The sequence below is a fragment of the Eriocheir sinensis genome, chromosome 43, assembly GCF_024679095.1.
Source record: "Eriocheir sinensis breed Jianghai 21 chromosome 43, ASM2467909v1, whole genome shotgun sequence".
NCBI lineage: Eukaryota > Metazoa > Arthropoda > Malacostraca > Decapoda > Varunidae > Eriocheir > Eriocheir sinensis.
In genome coordinates, this window is record NC_066551.1 from 14987986 (window position 1) to 15006639 (window position 18654).

General features: G+C 40.6%; 1 protein-coding gene across 4 annotated transcripts in view; it reads right to left on the bottom strand.

The window, feature by feature from the left end:
• The window catches only part of LOC126980196 (probable protein phosphatase 2C T23F11.1), a 68786-nt gene extending 50845 nt beyond the window's left edge, over positions 1-17941 (bottom strand). For all 4 annotated transcript variants that reach the window (XR_007732973.1, XR_007732971.1, XR_007732972.1 and 1 more), the window contains exons 1-5: positions 17833-17941; positions 3242-3438; positions 2742-2839; positions 2394-2501; positions 811-1036 (exon numbers count right to left, since the gene is read on the bottom strand). Coding sequence is in view for 1 of the 4 variants with exons in the window: in XM_050829829.1 (XP_050685786.1) it covers positions 811-1036; positions 2394-2501; positions 2742-2839; positions 3242-3428 (619 nt within the window). In the remaining 3 variants the exon portion in view is untranslated. The remainder of the gene's footprint in view (positions 1-810; positions 1037-2393; positions 2502-2741; positions 2840-3241; positions 3439-17832) is intronic.
• Between the last annotated feature and the right edge of the window lie 713 nt (positions 17942-18654).

Here is an 18654-nt window from a genome sequence, read left to right on the forward strand (position 1 = left end):
CTGACTCGATGACAAAAGTACTCAGGACAAGTGTTGACATATTTAAGGAGGAAAAAATTTGGGAGAATGGCTAACATGAGTGAAATATAAGCGGAGCGGCGATCACCGCCACCCGTCCTCTGTCAACCGAGCGGCGATCGCCGCTCCCCGTCCTGTAGGGGTTAAGGATTGATTCAAAAACTTTAGAAAGAAAGGAGAGTAAAGCTACAGGATAGTAGTTTGAGGGATTGGAATGGTCACCCTTCTTAGGCCCAGGCTGTATGTAGGCGTACTTCCAGCAGGATGGAAAGGCAGATGTTGAAAGGCAGAGACGAAAGAGTTTGACCAGGCAGGGTGTCAGCAAGGAAGCACAGTTTTTAAGGGTAATAGGAGGCACTCCATCAGGCCCATAAGCCTTCTGAGGATTGAGGCCAGAGAGGGCATGGAAAACATCATTCTTAAGAATCTTAATAACAGGCATAAAGGAGTCAGAAGGGGGATGAGAAGGAGGAATATGCCCTGAATTGTCTAGAGTGGAGTTTTTACAGAAAGCCTGAGTAAAGAGTTCAGCCTTAGAGACAGATGTGAAAGCTCTGCTGTGCATCAATTCATTATTATATTAATCTGTGTCTTAAATATACTGTACAGCAATTGTTAGTAGTGCTGCTCCACTTGTTTGCCACTCAGTGGTATAGGTTCACATTCTATCCTTGCCATATAATGTCAACCCCTAGTTTTGGAGAGATTTTTTCAGCCTCAAAAAGTCAACTAGTACGCCGCAATTTACAGTAAGTGGCACAATTACTAAGTCAAAAAACATTTGCTTTCTACCTGTAACAATCTGTTCTTCTGGCCCTTTAAGCTCATTCTTCTTGAACACAAAGTCTCCCAGAGCTCTCGAGAGGGCAAGGTTGCCATTAACCCTGTTCAGCTCAACCCAGCCGCCTGCCGCCGTGATCCTGCGCTGCTCTGAGGCGAGACTGGGCTTGTGGTCACTGCTGAGTTCTTCCACACGCCCACAAACACTTGCAATGGCACGGGAGTCTCCCACATTGCCCTGGTATAAATTGAGCTTTAGTTCAAGGAACCCATGAACAATGCTACATAGGATGCAGGGGTTATGACTGTCTCTGCAAAAATATATTTTATATAAAGCAAATTGGTGATATTATGAATCTAGGTCTATTTCAATTTTCATGGTAGGGTGGGAAAATTAGAATACTGATGAAAGGCAGTGGAAAAATAATTATTTTGAAAAATTCCATCACTCAAAAATGCAATTTCTGACTCCCTGAGTTAAAATTAAAGAACCTGAAGAGAATAAGTGTTACAGTTATAATGATTATCCATGCACAGATAGAACCAACTCTTTGCAGTCTTTACACAATGATTCTCCCCTCATTTTAATGATATCATACTCATACAGCCAGTAACACAGGCAGAATTTATCGATCTAAGTTTGTCATTACCATGATATACTGCTTGAAGCTAACATCCCAAATTCTTGCTCCAAATCCTGGCTCTGCAATTTCATGGTTCACTCAAAAGTTCAAGTTAACAAAATGTATCTTTGGTACAGGTTACAGAAGACAGCCACTCACTGACTATCAAAGTTATTGACATGTCTCATCCCTCAGTACATGATACTAACTACCAACGTATACTGGACAGTGGGTGAGTTTTTGGACTTGGGTAAGCAACACCAACTCAAATGTACTTGAAATGTTGAAGACACCAACTCCTTGCTTTCTGAACTACCCTTCTATGGATTCTATTCCTCTCTCTGTTTTTTCATCTCCAGTTTCCTTTCTGCCCAATCTATTTATGCTGTGATAGACAGCCACTTTTTTTTCCCTAATCCTACCAACAGTGGTGTTCCACAGGACTGCTTCATGCTGTCTCCTGCTCTAATTTTTTTTACAGCAAAGAAGGAAACTCATGGGAAAAAAAAAGCCTGTCAGGCACTGCTCCAGTAAAAGAATGAGAGGTCAGAAGACAGGTCAGTTCTGAAAGGTGAGATGTTTTGATACTTTCCTCTTGAAAGAAATACAGACAGGGGAAGGCTGTTTCATAGGTTACCAGAATAAAGGCTTTTGCTAGTAAAGAATGCAATCATTGCAAACTACTATAATACCTTTGTACTTCAGTGGAGAAATGTGAATAGAAGATACATCTTCCCAAAGAAAAAAATCTAAACCATCAAGAGTCATGCACCAGAAAGGAGAAATAAAGGTGCAATATTTCAACGAGTTTGTCAAGTTAATGAGAATTCCTGAAGACATGTAAATGAGTAAATATACACAGGTGCTACCTGATTTTAAAAATAAATATATGATAAGAATATTTAGAAAAGAGAATCTTGCTGCTTTTTTCAATGTGAAGTTTTCAGCAATATAGTCTTAGGTACTACTTACACAGTAGACAGTTCTGTTCCTCAAAAGGCAGCAGATAGCAGTGGTACCAGCAAGCTCATCCTTCAGCACCTCATCTGTCTGCATGGCATTGTCCAGGTCTAGAAAGCCCTGCAAAAGGATGGGAAATGGACAGGTCAATAAGGCTTGCCAACAGGGCAATGCAGTCATTAAGAATAGTGGATTCAGTCTTTCAGTAAAAGGTGTTGAAGACAGACACCAATTCTTGCCAACCAGTGTAAGAGAGGCCTTTATCTTTTTGGACATAATTATATTTTCTGAGAAGCTTATTGTCTCATGGCCTACTCTTGCCCTACATTACAGTACAATAGCGAAGGGTAGGATTGTGACCTGCTTGACGGCTGCCTCTATCTGGCCTGAAGAGTACTCAGGCCTGTTGACGATGCTTTTGTGGAGGTGCTTGCCAGCATGCTGGGCGATGCGTGCACCTGCCCAACACGGCAACAAATAGGAAGCAGTGCATTTCAGAATTTATTGTTAAGCAGTTTATGGTTATAATATCCACAAATAAATTTTATGATATACTGCATGTGTGGCAGTATTAAGAAATTTTTATTTTAATAACTTTACTAAGCATAACAACTAAAATATTGACTTGGATCAAATACTCATCTGTCATTTATAAATATTAATTAATCATGAATTCTGTGCATGTATCGCATTCAATGAGGAAATACGTATGAATTATGTGCATGTAACACACTTACTGAAGAAATATGATTGATAATAAGACTTCAGAGAAACATAAATATCCTAAATATATCATAGTACATAATATATATATTGGGCAAATTAACAAAGACATCAGACCCCTCAAGCATCCTACCAACCTCCATGTCCATCATATACAGCAAAGAAGGCTGTGCCAGGGTCATCCGGGAGGGAAAGAATGGTGGTGTGCGCATCCTCCATGTTCACCCGCCAACCCTGCATGCATGAGGCTCCCACTCGCAACCAAGAATTCTCGCATCGTGACGTCTCCTTCTGAGTTACAGGTTCACTCAATGTCTGTCCCATTCTGATGATTCTGGTGGGGTCACAAAAGTAAACTGCTTCAGTCAGAGGTATGAGCTTTATGCCAAATCAATGACATGATATGCTTTACACTCAATAAACAGTTACACTAGGGAATAAAAGACAGGGTGAGGCCTGAACTGGCTGGCATGCCAGCTACTAATTAGAAAAATGGATAAAAATAACTTTGAGAAAGAAAAATGGTCATTTATCACTCTAAGGCTTAAAAATCTACATCTGTCTTTGGATGGCAAGTAAAGATGGGCAAGCTTTAAGTTATGTTTCCAAGTACTTTTTATGGAGGTGATCGTGAACTAGTGTTCTCTTAGGGTTGGAGACAGACTTTCCATTATCTTCAAGATTTTGATAATATAGGTTCTAAATAACCTCCATGGAAAGATTTAAAAGGACAACATTTCAACCTAGTCCTCAGTTACCATATCCTATACTTGTTTATTTCCCCTATGATGAACTGATTCCAAGGGGCAGATTTCCAATATTCCACAGCAAATAACTATAGTCAAGAACTGGCCAGGCATACATTATGTACAAAGAATAAGTAAAGCTTAGTGAATGCAAGGAAGAATTCAGCAAATGAGGAAGAGTCCAGTCCCTCTGCTATCCGAGTAGGATACTCAAAGATCTAGAGATGATGCAAACGAGAGGATGCATTTAAGTGTGTAATACCTGACAATAAGACAATATGTAACTAGACATCTATTAAACCTTGGACAATGGCTGTAGTTATATAGATCAGCAGCAGCCATGGTAATGACTATGGGTACATTTATATAGAAAAGCAATTTACTAATAAAATATTTCAGTGAATGTAGCAAAAATGGGTCATATGTGCTCCTGGTATTCTCAGTATAAATTTCAGCAAATGGTAACCTCCTATCAATAACTACTACCCCAGTTGTTCAGATGTACTTAAGTTGTGGGAAAAGGTCGAAGTCTACAGAGAAAAAAAAAAACTTCATATTTTGACTTTTCTCTGCGAAACTACTGAACATAACTGAACAAACTATTGTAATGAAATTAGACATTTTAGTTCATTAGTGTATTTTTTTCATCCACTATTGCCTGAAAATATACAGAAACACAGCAGCTAATGCACACTTGCTGAGCTTTTACTCAAGAGTGACGGACAAATTACAGGAAAGAGACGGATGGGTGGACTGCATTTACCTAGACTTAATGAAGGTATTTGACAAAGTTCCACATTCAAGACTGCTGTGGAAACTAGAAAATAAAGGAGGATTGAGAGGGAAAATGAAGTGTTGGATGGAAAGCTACTTAAGAGGAAGAGAGATGAGAACCGTGGTTAAGGACACTAGATCGGAATGGAGAACGGTGGAAAGTGGAGTGCCCCAGGGGTCGGTTTTAGCACCAGTACTCTTCCTAGTCTATATTAATGATATGTCAGAGGGAATAAACAGCTACATGGCCTGTTTGCAGATGATGCTAAACTGCAAAGACATATAAGAAACAGTGAAGACTGCAAGGAGCTGCAAGAAGACCTAAACAAGATTTGGAAATGGAGTCAGAAATGGGAGATGAAATTCAACGTGAAGAAATGTCACGTTACAGAAATGGGGAAAAGTGTAGAAAGACCAAAATGGACATATAAAATGGGAGATGGTGAAATATTAAAGAAAGGAAATGAAGAGAGAGACCTGGGAGTAATAATGCAAGATTATATGCAACCAGAAAGTCATATAAATCGGATCTTCGGTAATACATATAACATGGTGAGATATATAGGTATAGCATTCCACTACATGGACAAAGAAATGATGAAAAAATTAATTACTACTATGATCAGACCTAAACTAGAATATGCGGAAACAGTGTGGTCTCCACATATGAAGAAACACATAAAAAAACTAAAAAGAATACAGAGGATGGCAACAAAAATGGTTCCAGAACTGGAGGGACTGACATATGAAGAGAGACTAAAGGAAATGGACTTACCAACACTAGAGCAAAGAAGAGAAAGAGGAAACCTAATACAAATATATAGGCTACTGAGTAAAATGGAAGAAGTAGATAACAAGAAATTGCTACTAAGAGAAGAACCTTCCAGCAGGAATACTAGAGGACATAGTAAAAAGTTGAGGAAGGGAAGATGCTCAAGAGACATAAAGAAATATAGAGGTTTGGAAGAGACTAAGTGAAGAAATAGTATCGGCGAAGAGTGTGAAGAACTTCAAGGAAAAGTTGGATAATTATAGATACGGAGATGGGACCACACGAGTGTAAGCCCAGGCCCTGTAAAATTACAACTAGGTAAATACAACTAGGTAAATACACTAACCTACATCCCCAGCTCTCCTGCTTCCACTAAAACTCAAGTGAAAATTTACATCAATCATCAAGTTAAAGATAAACCGAATCTAATAAGACCAAAATGAACCTTACCAGAGTGATGGTATTGGAGCAATTGAGCTCAGAAAAAAAATATTTTAAGGCCAAAAAACTTTTCTGTTGATTCTTAAGTCCCAAGACAATGACTTATAATGTTCTGGGGGAGCTGAATTTAACAACTCAGATACACATGGCCTTCCCTAGCTATACCTAACCCTACACAATAGGGATTCATTCATACTAAGCTGATGCAGATAGTCCTCTAGTTATGTCATATGTGACTTATGACTGCTCGCACTTATGATCAAGCCAATTATTATATCATACTTTTGTTACTCTTGTAATGTCTGGTGTATTCTGTGAAAATAGGAAATTGATACCATTATTCCTTAAATACTTAAATAGCCTTTGTTTACAAACATCAAAGGGTGCAGGGCCATGTGTGTATTAGAAAAATTATTTTGTAACAATTTTTCACTTATTTTGGGTATTTTTAGCATTTTTACAGATGCTCATATTGTAACACTAATCAGAGAGTGACAAGCAGAGACTCAATCCTTAGTGAATCAGCGTCTCCTGAGGCGTCACAGGATCCATCCATCCAGTCACATTATCTTGGCTTTTTCTGCCCTGATAAAAGCTTGAAATCAATGGGTTGCCATTCAAAGAAGGGGCTTGTGGTGTGAGAAGCACCAAAGAAGATGAGGTAGAAGAGAAAGAGCCATAAAGATGAGTCAGTGGAGGCACGCCATCACCATCCCACATAGCGTTATCACCTCGTTCGCCCTCGCCTCTCCATTCTGCCTCGCACCTTACATCTCCACCACCCCAATCTCTTCCCTCAACATTGCAACAGCCACCTCCACCACCACAAATCGTTGATGAAGCAAAACATCTTGAAAATCACAAAAACCCTACAAACATGACAATACGTACACACTTGGAAGAAAATGGCTCATATCTCAAAAGTAAAGTTTTCTGCACAGCAAGCTACATATCTCCGTTGTTGTTCAATATAATGCAGATGCAAAGGCATCTTTGGAAAAAGAAACGAAAGGACATTCTTTTCTTTTCTTTTTTGTGAGGTAGATTAAAAAAAATCATATCCTGGTAATTTTTTTTCAGGCAAAAAAATTTTTTTAAATTAATATTACCAAAATGTTTTCAGCCCTTTTCTTATTTGAATTATTTTATCAAAAATCTATTTTTTAGAAAAGAAAGCTATATGAATGTATACTATGCAGACTGATTTTCAAAACCATTAGTTCAGAAACAATTGAGAAATATAAAATACTGATGCCATTTTTTGACAATTACTGTGCATATTTTTTTTCTCCTAAACAAACGAATTTTACTGAAACTTAAGGATCTGTGATGTTTTAGGTACTAAGGTAATTAACACCAGAAATTATGTGGATTGAGAAAAAAAGAATGTCTCCTCCTAAATAATAGGCATGGTTCACACATTGATGATTTAGCGTCCTGTTCGGTCCCGACCTAGAAGATTATGAGGACAAGACCAATCGTGGCTGACAACACCCTGTCTAATGCCGTATTTGGACTGAACATGTCCCCATGGTGCCGGACTCCAGACTCACCCCAACTTAAGCTGGGGTCAGGCAGGGGCCTGCGTCTGCCAGGGGTACGTCGCCAGCTATGTTGCACAAACAGCCCCGCCTGACAGGGTCATGCAGCAACAGGACCCAGGCAGAACCCCATCAGGACGCCACTTGGAAACATCCTGATGGGGACTGCTTGTGATGTGATGTTGCCACCAGCAGTGTCCTGCCAGGGACTGGTGGAGATGCAACATTACCACATGGGGCACGCAATTTTCATCCCATTTTCATCCTGCCTGACACTGCCAGACGGGGCCTTGCCCTCACCTGAAAGTGCCTGACTCCACCTGACGACGTTCTAATCCCGTTCTATGCTGATTTCTGACAAACATCCCATCCGCTCCCGACCAGCCCTGAATCATGCATGCTCCAAATGCTCCAAAAAACATGCTCCAAAAAACAGCCTGCTTCCCACCTCTTGCCGCTTTCGGGCGACCTTACACGCCTGCCCACGTTTACCGGTGACCATGGCCCTGATGCCACGTTTCGTGCTGCTTTCACTGATCAGGACTGAACAGGATGCTACATCAGCTATGTGTGAACCCAGCTTTAGAAGGCGATATTAATTTTTTCCCAATCCACATAATTTCTGGTGTAAGTACAGTCGAGTCGCGTATGGTGCGATTAATTGGTTCTGAGCAACGGCCGCGCCAAAGGAAACTGCGTCATAGGAATAACTAAACCTATGGAGATAATACAATTTGGTTCTGGCCCTTGCCATTTTGCCAAACCCACACCCATTTTTTTTTTTTTTTTTCATTCATTCTAGCCCGAGTGCACCGGTAGGCATTATCTGCCTTTTGATGTTGTTAAGTCTGACCCCACGTTCACCACCTTATCCACTCGGCCACTGCCAACACTCACTTTTTCACTAAGTACGTATGGGGGAAATAAAATTTGGTACTGGCTAGCCGCCATTTTATCCCACCTACGCTCACATACGGGGTAAATTCATTATTTCCCGCCTAACACTATTTTTCCCCAACTGCACCTACACTCACATATGGAGAAAATGCATACACTTTTTTCGCCTGTCACTATTTTACCATGTGAAATGTGCTCATCTGATGGGAATTAAGCTGGATAAACTATAAAAATAAATAAACTGGACTTGCACTTCATGGCATCACAAAGCATCTCTGGCTACCAACATTGTGGAAAAGTTGGATGAATTTAAGTAAGAATTATCTAACGAAATATCCTTTGTAAACGAAGTTGAATCAAGGGCTGAGAAAGTTCAAGAGGAGCTAGGGGAGTAGCTGATGTGCTTCATGCTGACCATGCGGCTCTCATTTGGGCTGAGGAGGCGACGAGAAAGGAAAGTTAAGAAGAATCTCCTAGTTGTAAAAGATTTTAACCAGGAAAAGAAGGCAACAGATATGTGGGATGACTCCCAGGCAGAGAATGGCATTCAAACAACTGATTCAAGATTCACAAATGGAGGCAACATTGTTATGAACTTTGACAATGAGAACACAAGGGATGAGGCTGCTCAAAAATTGGAGTCTCTTGAGCAAACTCGTACCAAGAATGTTGGAAAGATGAAACCAAAGATCATGATATGCAATGTGCATAAAGAGATCAAGGAAAAAATAATTGAGGCAATCTTAGACCACAATGAGTTCTTACACTTGATTCAGGGTGTTGAGAATAAAATTGAGCTGATATTTAGCAAGCCTGCAGCTGGAAGTACAATGCACTGCATTTTGAAGTGTGACCCAACCGTGAGAAAGCTGATTTATAAAAATCACGACAAGGTAAAGTTAGAATAGGGAATATATACAGTGAGACTGATACCATGCAATTATATGTAATCATAATCAAAGATACGGCCATTTTGTGGCCAACTGTACTGCCATGGCCAGTGGGGAGGCCCAACGATAATACAGATAAGCTGGAAGTCATAAATCAAGGGATTGCACCATGGCTGGTAAGAAATGCATAAATTGTATGAGGTACAAGAAGCCTGAAATTAATCACTCAATGAATGACCCGTGTTGCGTAGTTTTTCAGCCTGAAATTGAGAGAATTTGTAACATAACTGATCATGGCTATTAGTTTTCAGAACTCAAAGATAAATTGTCTGTTAAGTGTTCAGTGAGTTGGAAATAAACATTGAATATTTGTGATACTATAAAAGAAAATATCTGATAAATAATAAATAAAACGTTGGTTATTTGTGACACTATGAAAAGAAAAGATCGATATTTTAGCGCGAACCAAAGCATGGCTAAAAGATTATGATGATGCCAAGTTTATTGAAATAACACAAGTAACCTTTAAGAAAGCACTCGACTCATTCATTCACTATGACATTACAAGCATGTGCATCAAGGATTTTTTTAATGTTTTTGTTGATGGCCCTGCAGAGTGCTGTGCTTACAGCTGAGAGGGACCTGAAACCCCATCAATAATAAATGGTGAACAGTATTTATCAAAAGATCAGTAAAAGGAAAAAAACTACTTTGAGCTTTCATAAGTACCTATTCTAAACCATTATTTTTATATGCATTTTAAATGGTCAAAATTTCCACAAAAATAATTAGGGCTTTTGAGGTTTTTTCCTATAGTGGGGAACAAGATATAAAAACATTAGGCTAGTTGGAGAAAATGATAACTATCTTTGCTTGACACAAAGACTATTTATTTCAAAGTGATTGATTAACCTGGTAGCAGCGGGGATCATGTTTCTTATTCGTCCCTCTGAGTGAGAAAAATGAGGAGAAAATCATTACTCTCACAAACCATTTCGTAATATATGTCAAAGCATTTGTGATCAGTTTATGTATCATCTATTTTGGGGGGTTTATATCATGGCACAAATTTGGCCCATCGCTGCTGCACGGTAAAGCCACAAATTTGGCCCGTTGCTGCTACCAGGTTAAAAAGTAACCCATAAATTGTGCATAATACAATTGTGCATTCCAAAGATAATTATAAAAAAATACAAAAAAAGAATGAAATAATATTAACCCTTAAACAACGGCCATCGTTTATTTAATCAAACCTGGCGTGATCCGCACAGACGGCCATCGTTTATTAAATCAGACTCTTTCGCGCCAGTAATTTGAATGTTTAGGTCAAATTTGGCGGGTTCTATGAATTGCAGAGCTGTCTGGTAGTATATCTGACCCTCGTGGATTTGAAATAAGACCATTAGTCCCCATTGAGCAACCCCGGAGCCCATACCCAGCACCTCTAGGGAAAACAGTCACAAACAGTGACACATCAGGAGGAAAGGACAGGATAGAAAGTGAAGATAATTCTGAGTACAATGATAACAGTGATGAATACATTGTAAGCAGTGACAGCAGTAGTGAGAGTGATTTTGAGAGTGATGATGTTATTTCACTATCTGTACCTACTGCACTGTACCCCAGCAAGTGGTTCCATTACAACAATGCAGGGTAAAAAGGGTATATGTAAGGCATGTGTTGACATGACTGAAATACCCAGCTCTGAAGAGGACTGGAAGTAAGTGAGTAAAGATGTTGTCTAAATTATTTCAAAGTAAAGAACAATTCATATTATTGGCATTCAATTAAGATAGTGAGGAAGTGTGAAGCATGCCACCCCCGTGGCCAGCCCATGTTGAAATGTTGTGTGTCCTAGGCGGTAGCCCGCCCTAAGCTGCCGAGCAGCGTTTCATGCCAGCAGCTCGCACCCTGGCTACATTTCACACCTGATAGTGTGACTATTACACAACATGTTGCAATTTGGATTTCACTGCTGTGTTCAGTGAGTCAAGATGCTTCATGCAATATGAATAAACAAAAAAGAGGGGATCATTCACAAGAGGGTAGCCTACTAGTTTTGAGATGCTGATTGCTTATTTCTGGACAAAATATGATGCTGTTTATCATGGAGATAGTATTTTTCTCTGGAAATCACTAAATGATTGAATTTTCAATGCTTGTTGTGCACCCGCCGCCACAGCCGCAAAATAGCTCATAGAGAGGTTCAACTTGCTTGATGTTTCTGTATTTTCCTCACCGCTCACAAATATCACAAGTGGACAAACTAAAACAAAATCAGGCAAATGAATATTTTTCCTACTGTGTATTCCCCCCGTGTGCAAGCGTACTGAACAGCAGAGCGACTTATTTCTGCGAGGAGGTATTTCTCGCAACACCGGCCCATGTAGTGAACCGCAGCCACTATGTCCTGTCCTACGCTGCGTATTTCCGCCACCCCACACTGCATGCCGAATAAATTTTAACTAACCAAACCTAACTTTACATAACCTACCTAACAAGGGGGCTTCGCCTCCGTTGACCCCCCTTCTATTTGCGACAGGAAAGCAATATGGTAATGTGTTGTATGGACACAAAATATACTTCATATATTTTTTTAGACTTTTTTGACGAGAAAATTGAGGGAGTTATCATGAACTTTAGAGGCGACGGTTACCATGGATCCGCTGTGGAAGCTCCAGTCCCTGAAATAAAGTTAACAAGCTTTCAACAAGTGGATGTGGTTGTGGTGAAAACTATCATACACAAGGTGAAACTGACGTACTGTGATAACGATCCCTTGCCGATAAGTGACATCATTAAGAGTGAAAACTTTAGTGATTCCTTAAATATTATGACTGTGATGGTTGACACTAATATCAAAAACAAGAATTTTCCTGAGAGTGAGAAAGCGGCGATTGTGAAACCTATCGTTAAAGGTAAACTGGACCCACAGTGTTTAAGTTCCTTTAGACCAGTATCCAACTTGACATTTCTATCAAAGATACTTGAAAATGTGATCTTAAATCAGCTAATGGAGCATTTGCTAGTGGTGCAGGCTTTACCGGATAATCAATCTGCCAACAAGAGGCTTTACTCAACTGAAACTACTCTCTGTTCGGTGGTAAACAACTTGCTTGTACTCATGGATGAAAGGAAGTGTGGTGTTCTGATTTTGTAAGACTTGAGTGCTGCATTTGACATGGTGGAGCACAGTCTATTGCTTCAGGATTGTAAGAATATTGGAATTGAGGGTGGAACGCTGGATTATCTGACAAGTTACCTTGAGAACATAACTTACTGTGTGCAAATAGGTAAATCGTTCTCTACTCATAAACTTTTGCAAAGAGGAGTCCCCCAAGGAAGTGTACTGGGTCCAATTTTATTCTGTGTTTATACTATCGGTCTTTCACATTTGCTAAGAAGGCATGAAGTTGACTTTAAACTGTATGCTGATGATACACAGTTCTATTTGTTGCTGAGTGATGTGGAAAACACTGAAGATAAGCTGAGCAGAATTATGGATGATGTTGGGAAATGGATGAATTCTAAGCAACTGAAGCTGAATGAGGATAAAACTGAATGCTTGATTGTGGGGAAGAACAAGGATCTCAGGAGGCTAGATATTTCCACTCTTCGGATAAAAGATGACACTATGACTGTAAAAAAGTCAGTCAAAGATTTAGGTGTGATACTTGACTGCACTCTATCATTCAAAGAACAGATCAATCAGGTGGTGAGAATGGCAGGCTACCATCTGAGAAATATTGCATTTGTCAAGAAATACCTGGATGATAAGACTATGAAGATGCTTATATATAATCATGTAACTAGTAAGCTGGATTATTGTAACTCACTTTATTATGGCCTTCCTAAATATCTGCTGAAGAAACTACAACTTGTTATGAACAGAGCTGCAAGGCTAATAAAGGGTCTGCCCCCCCATGAGAGAATAACACCTGTACTTATAGACTTGCATTGGCTACCCAATAAGGCACGAATAGTCTACGAAATATGTGTCTTGACTTATCAAGCAACGCGACTTGGTAAACCTGGATATTTGAGAAATATACTACAGGATTTTTATTTGGACACCACCATGTCAGTGAGACATAGTACAGAACGGTATAGACTCAATGAGCCCAGGGTCAACCTGGAACTGGGTTTCAGAGCATTTGAGAAGAGTGCCCCGCGGCTCTATAATGAGTTACCCGGGGATGTAAAGAACAGTGACAGTCTGGCAATCTTCAAGAAAGCGCTGAAGACTCGCTTATTCACTAAATCCTACGACTTAACAAATATGAGGATTGAGGACAACTTTAGGTGCTAATATTACTGTTATAATGTAAGCAGCCCTGTGGAGCGCTGCCACGGCGGTGGACCAGGGCCTGAAACCTCATCAACGGTGATGGTAACGGTATATATGGGGCTTCAACCCCCCTCGACCCCCTTCTATTTTCCAGAAGTCACTTGTTACTGCACTGCATTCAAGGACTAAAAAAGAATCGATGTTGTAAGTATTAACTTCGCCAGAGGAGGCTACACTCTCGTGAATATTATCAACCCCAAAAAAAGCAGCTTTTTTTACACATATCTAGGGACCATTCAATAAAAACAATACATGTCATTTAAAGGTTAACATATATTATTACTCGTAAAAGCTCCAACTTCACAAAAATAAATCAGCTAAATTGAATAAAAACACACAGACTTGTCTCACAAGCATTGTCTCACCTTATGTGGAAGTGAGATATCAGCGTGTGAATGATACAAATCTCTACCCACTGTCATGGTCACAATAAGGTTATTATTTATTTGCACAACAAAGATGCCTCAAAATACTCAAATGAACTTAAAAACTACGAAATAAAAGAAAAAGAAATAGGAGGCAACAATAAATGAAAGATTTACCAATCAACCCAAAACTAATGTCTGACAAACTAACAAAAAAGGGTTAACCTGTACAGTGTCGTCTTTTGTCATAGATAGGGGTCATGCCAGGTTGCACTTTTTTTGATATTTTTTTTCCCCTTAAAATGTAAAACAAATTACAAATCATTTGATACTGGCACTATATTATTTATATTTAATATTTGATATTGGCACTATATTATTCATATGTGAGGAATGGAACCCTAGAGCGTTCGTCCTCTTATTTTTCTAAGTCTGAGAGCTAACGATGTCATACCAGGAAAGGGAAATTTATCTTAGAAATTTTTAGAGCCATTATAAACACTTCTCACAACCCTAAAGCATGAGTAATGTATAAGTACTTCTTTACATCACAAAAAACAAAAACATAAACAGGAATTGTATGTACAACAAAATGGTTTCATGTGCATAAGGCAAAACCGCTCGCTTCAAGGCCGTGTGTAGTTCTCAAAGCTCATCATAATACTGTGAAGCTTCCGACGATCAGTTTTCGCTTCCGATTATTCTGAACCGTAATTTACAATTTCACATACCTTACTGATTATAGAATCAAGGAGTAATTACCTAGAAGAAAATAACTTACTTTCTTGTATAATGATTTTTTTGGAATGCATACAAATTTCCAGAAAGGCCCTTTAACATCTATTAAAAAATTTGAAGACTTGTCAAATTATCCCTCTTTACTGTCAATGAACAACATTACATACACAAACAAAAATAAAGGGCGTATAAGCCCTCAAAAGAGCATGTGTATATATACGTATTAAACACTTCCCTACGAGGTACATATACGTACTAAACACTGTACGGGTTAAGATTCGTTTTAGTACCATGCCAGTATTTCATTACCTACCTTATGAAATATCACTAGCTCTTCTTATATCTTTTCTACAAATGTTCAACAATCATGGAAACACTTTCAAAATCCAATTCAAGGACTATTTATTGTTGAAAATAGGGGATAACATTCACGAAAGTGCAGCCTCCTCTGGCAGCGGACGCGGCAACAGTGCAGCCGGTGTTGCGAGAAATACCTCCGGTAAAATTCTAGTGTTTGCCCATACTCCCCCCTCCCCCCCAACAAGCCTGGGGACCTGGTGGGAACCCGGGGTTTCGCGTGGGGGACATGAAATCCGTCACAATCGCGTATTTTTTTTTGGGGGGGGGGGGATAAAAACTCCCTAATCTGGGAAAGTCCCTAAATCTAGGGATTTTTCCTCCCACCACCACTAAAAATGAGCGTTTGCGACGAATTTAGTGTTTCCCATATGGAAACCACGCACTCACTGGATCCCCAAGCTTGTTTTGGGAGAGAAGCGTAGTGAACCCACCAAACGATGCTCACCTCACCATCTGGCTTGGCACCGGAGGCCATCTGTGCTCACATAAACCGCCTACACCACGCTCATCCCCTCTCTCTCTAGTAGGTTCTCACCTCATCGCAAGGTTTCTGCCCTCTAAGTAGAGTCTGTGGCACCAGACACAGTGTATCTTCATTGTTTATCACTGACACAAGCAAAACCACCAGGTAGCCTTGATCCGTCCAACGCCGTGCCTTAAACAGTACTGCGGGTTCTAGAGCAAGTGAAGGCTCTCGAACATCCTGCCCGAGCTGTTCGAACACGTGAATCTTTACTGACCGCATGTTGAATCTGCTTCACGGGTTCGTATTCCCTGTATAAGGTGATTGTGGATATTGACTCCGCGCCTCCAGAATACAATAATACGCCTCCATATATCATATATAGAGTTAAAAAACAAAATACATGTCCCTCAACCATAATATGAAGGCGGAAGTACTTAAAAGTAAAGAAGAAGCCGAATTAATCCCCTTCCCCCAACAATCTTGGGGGTCCCGCGGGAGGTCGGGGTATTTGGGTGGGGGAGCATATTTAAACTACTCCAACCGAACTTTACGACCAGCTAACGGGGGGGCTTTGCCCCCCTCGACATCCCTGCTAACCAAGGGGGGGTTGGACCCCCCCCCTCTTAAAATACCCCAACCAAACTTTACGACCTAATAGCTAACTGAGGAATATTGAACACAAGTAACCTGCTTTCAAACCTGCTTCACACGTTCATACGTGATACCAAACCTGCTTCACGCGTTCATATGTGCTACCAGTAAGTGAATACAGTCGTATATGACAGTTGCAAGATTCCTATGACGTAAATTACTTACCGTTTATAGATGCTTCATTATGACCATAATACTAAAGCGGGGGGCTCGAACCCCCCTTTGGTATGGAGAGTGAGTGAAATTGCGTGGTTTCCTTACTACATTGTAAAAAAACCCGGAATGTATGAAATTTCCCTACATCTAAGTAATTGTAAAGAATTTCCCTACATCTAGGGTATTTTTCAACCCCCCATAGCTCAAAAACTGTGCATTTGCGATGCATTTCATGTTTACCACCGCATTCCCCGAAGTCTCAAAGGCCCCCTAGCCAATTTTGGCTGCGAGGGGTGAGTATGGGCAAACACTAGAATAATACCATACCTCCTCGCAGAAATGTCGCATATACATGTGGGTGGGTGGGGTGGTCCAGGGGGGGCACAATCCCCCTGATTAGAAGGGGGGGTCATGGGGGGCGAAGCACCCCCGTTGGCAGGTCGTAAAGCTCGGTTGGAATAGTTTAAATATGCTCCCCTGCCCTAAATGCTCTGCGAGCTATTTTGCGGCTGCGGCGGCGGCACCATCGCCACAGCCATTGCCAAAGGAGGCTACGCTTTCGTGAATATTATCCCCTATTTTCAGCAATAAATAGTGGTTAAGATTCGTTTTAGGTCCGTGCCAGTATCTCATTACCTACCTTATGAAACATCAGTATCTCTTCATATATCTTTTCTACAAACCTTCAACAGTCATGGAAACGCTTTGAAAATCCAATTCAAGGACTTTCTTTTTACTCTTGAAAATAGGGGACAATTTTTACAAAAGCGTCGCCTCCTCTGGTGCTGGCCGCGGCGACGCTGCAGCCGGAGTTGCGAGAAATACCTCCTCGCTGAAATAAGTAACATATACATGTGGGGGGGTCCAGAGGGGGGCGCAGCCCCCCCGTTAGCTGGTCGTAAAGTTCGGTTGGAGTAGTTTAAATATGCTACCCAACCCTAAGCCCTCTGCGAGCTATTTTACGGCTGCGGAGACTGCAGCGTCGCCGCGGCCAGCACCAGAGGAGGCAACATGCTTTCGTAAACATTATCCCCTATTTTCAAGAGTAAAAAAAAAGTCCTTGAATTGGATTTTCAAAGTGTTTCCATGACTGTTAAAGGTTTGTAGAAAAGATATATGAAGAGATAGTGATGTTTCATAAAGTAGATTGAGATATTGGCACGGACCTAATACGAATCTTTACCTAAATAGTCCCTGAATTGGATTTTGAAAGTGTTTCCATGATTGTTGAACGGTTGCAGAAAAGATGTATGAAGGGATAGTGATGTTTCATAAGGTAGGTAATGAAATACTGGCACGGTACTAAAACGAATCTTTACCCAGAAGAGTGTCAACATAAACAACACAGTACTACAATATGTCTCAGACTCTGGCACCTCACCCCACTGCATGACACTTCTAGTCACGTGCGTCACACCAGGCAAACACACAGACCAACACACGCCCCCCGCCACACACCAACTCCCGCCCCCCGGTGCAGGCCTACCCACCGCCAGTTCCTCGGCTAATACACGTCAGGAGCCACGCCCTCACCCCACCCCCCAACCATTGGGCATCCCCTGCCGGGCACAGTGCCGCCATACCCTGCCGTGTCCTCCTCTCCGGGGTCAGGTCGGGCGAGGTCACCAGGGCAACATGTAAACACCGTCACGTTCGAGTCCAACTGAATTTATTGTTGTAATGAAATATTTTATCATGTTTTTTTTTATTTTTACCAAATGTACATGCATATAAATACTATCCATTCTAAAATACAACTGCTCTCTGTCACAGGTTTTGCTGAAGGGTTTATTTAACGGTATTGTCGCGGTGGCCTCACCTACCTACATTCGTGAGCTTGCAAAGTTGCCACTTTGTATTTTTTATTGAAAAATTTAAAGCACTTTAAAGAAATGAGTGTCAAGGGTCTGTTGAATTATTAAATTTTATTTTGATTCTTCGACAGACAGACAGACTGTAGATCGTAATTGAACTTGAACCTGAGCTTGGGAGTCCTACAGTGGACACCGTCGGAATAGTCTTTGGATCGGATTTCTTGTACTCTGCTGATCGAGAGAAGATCTGTTGAGGGGCTATCTATCGATCTGTGTAATACAAGAATACCCTATAGTTGTACGTGGCCTCGCAGCTCATCTCCGAAGTATTTAATTAGTCCTTGAGTTTGTTGGGTAAGAACGCATGTCCTATATACTTGTGGCGCAGTACGTACGTATAGCGGAGCTTGTCACCCTTGTTCAGGCTTGTCGGAAGGAAATGCGATTACGTCAGCAAGCTCTACTGTGTGATAAATGTCATCAGCAGAGGCACAGGATGTGTGGTACAAACGTGACTCAGGATCGAGATGTACAGGTGAGAATACAAAAATAATGAGCATACTGTATACGTATTAATTACTACTGATATAT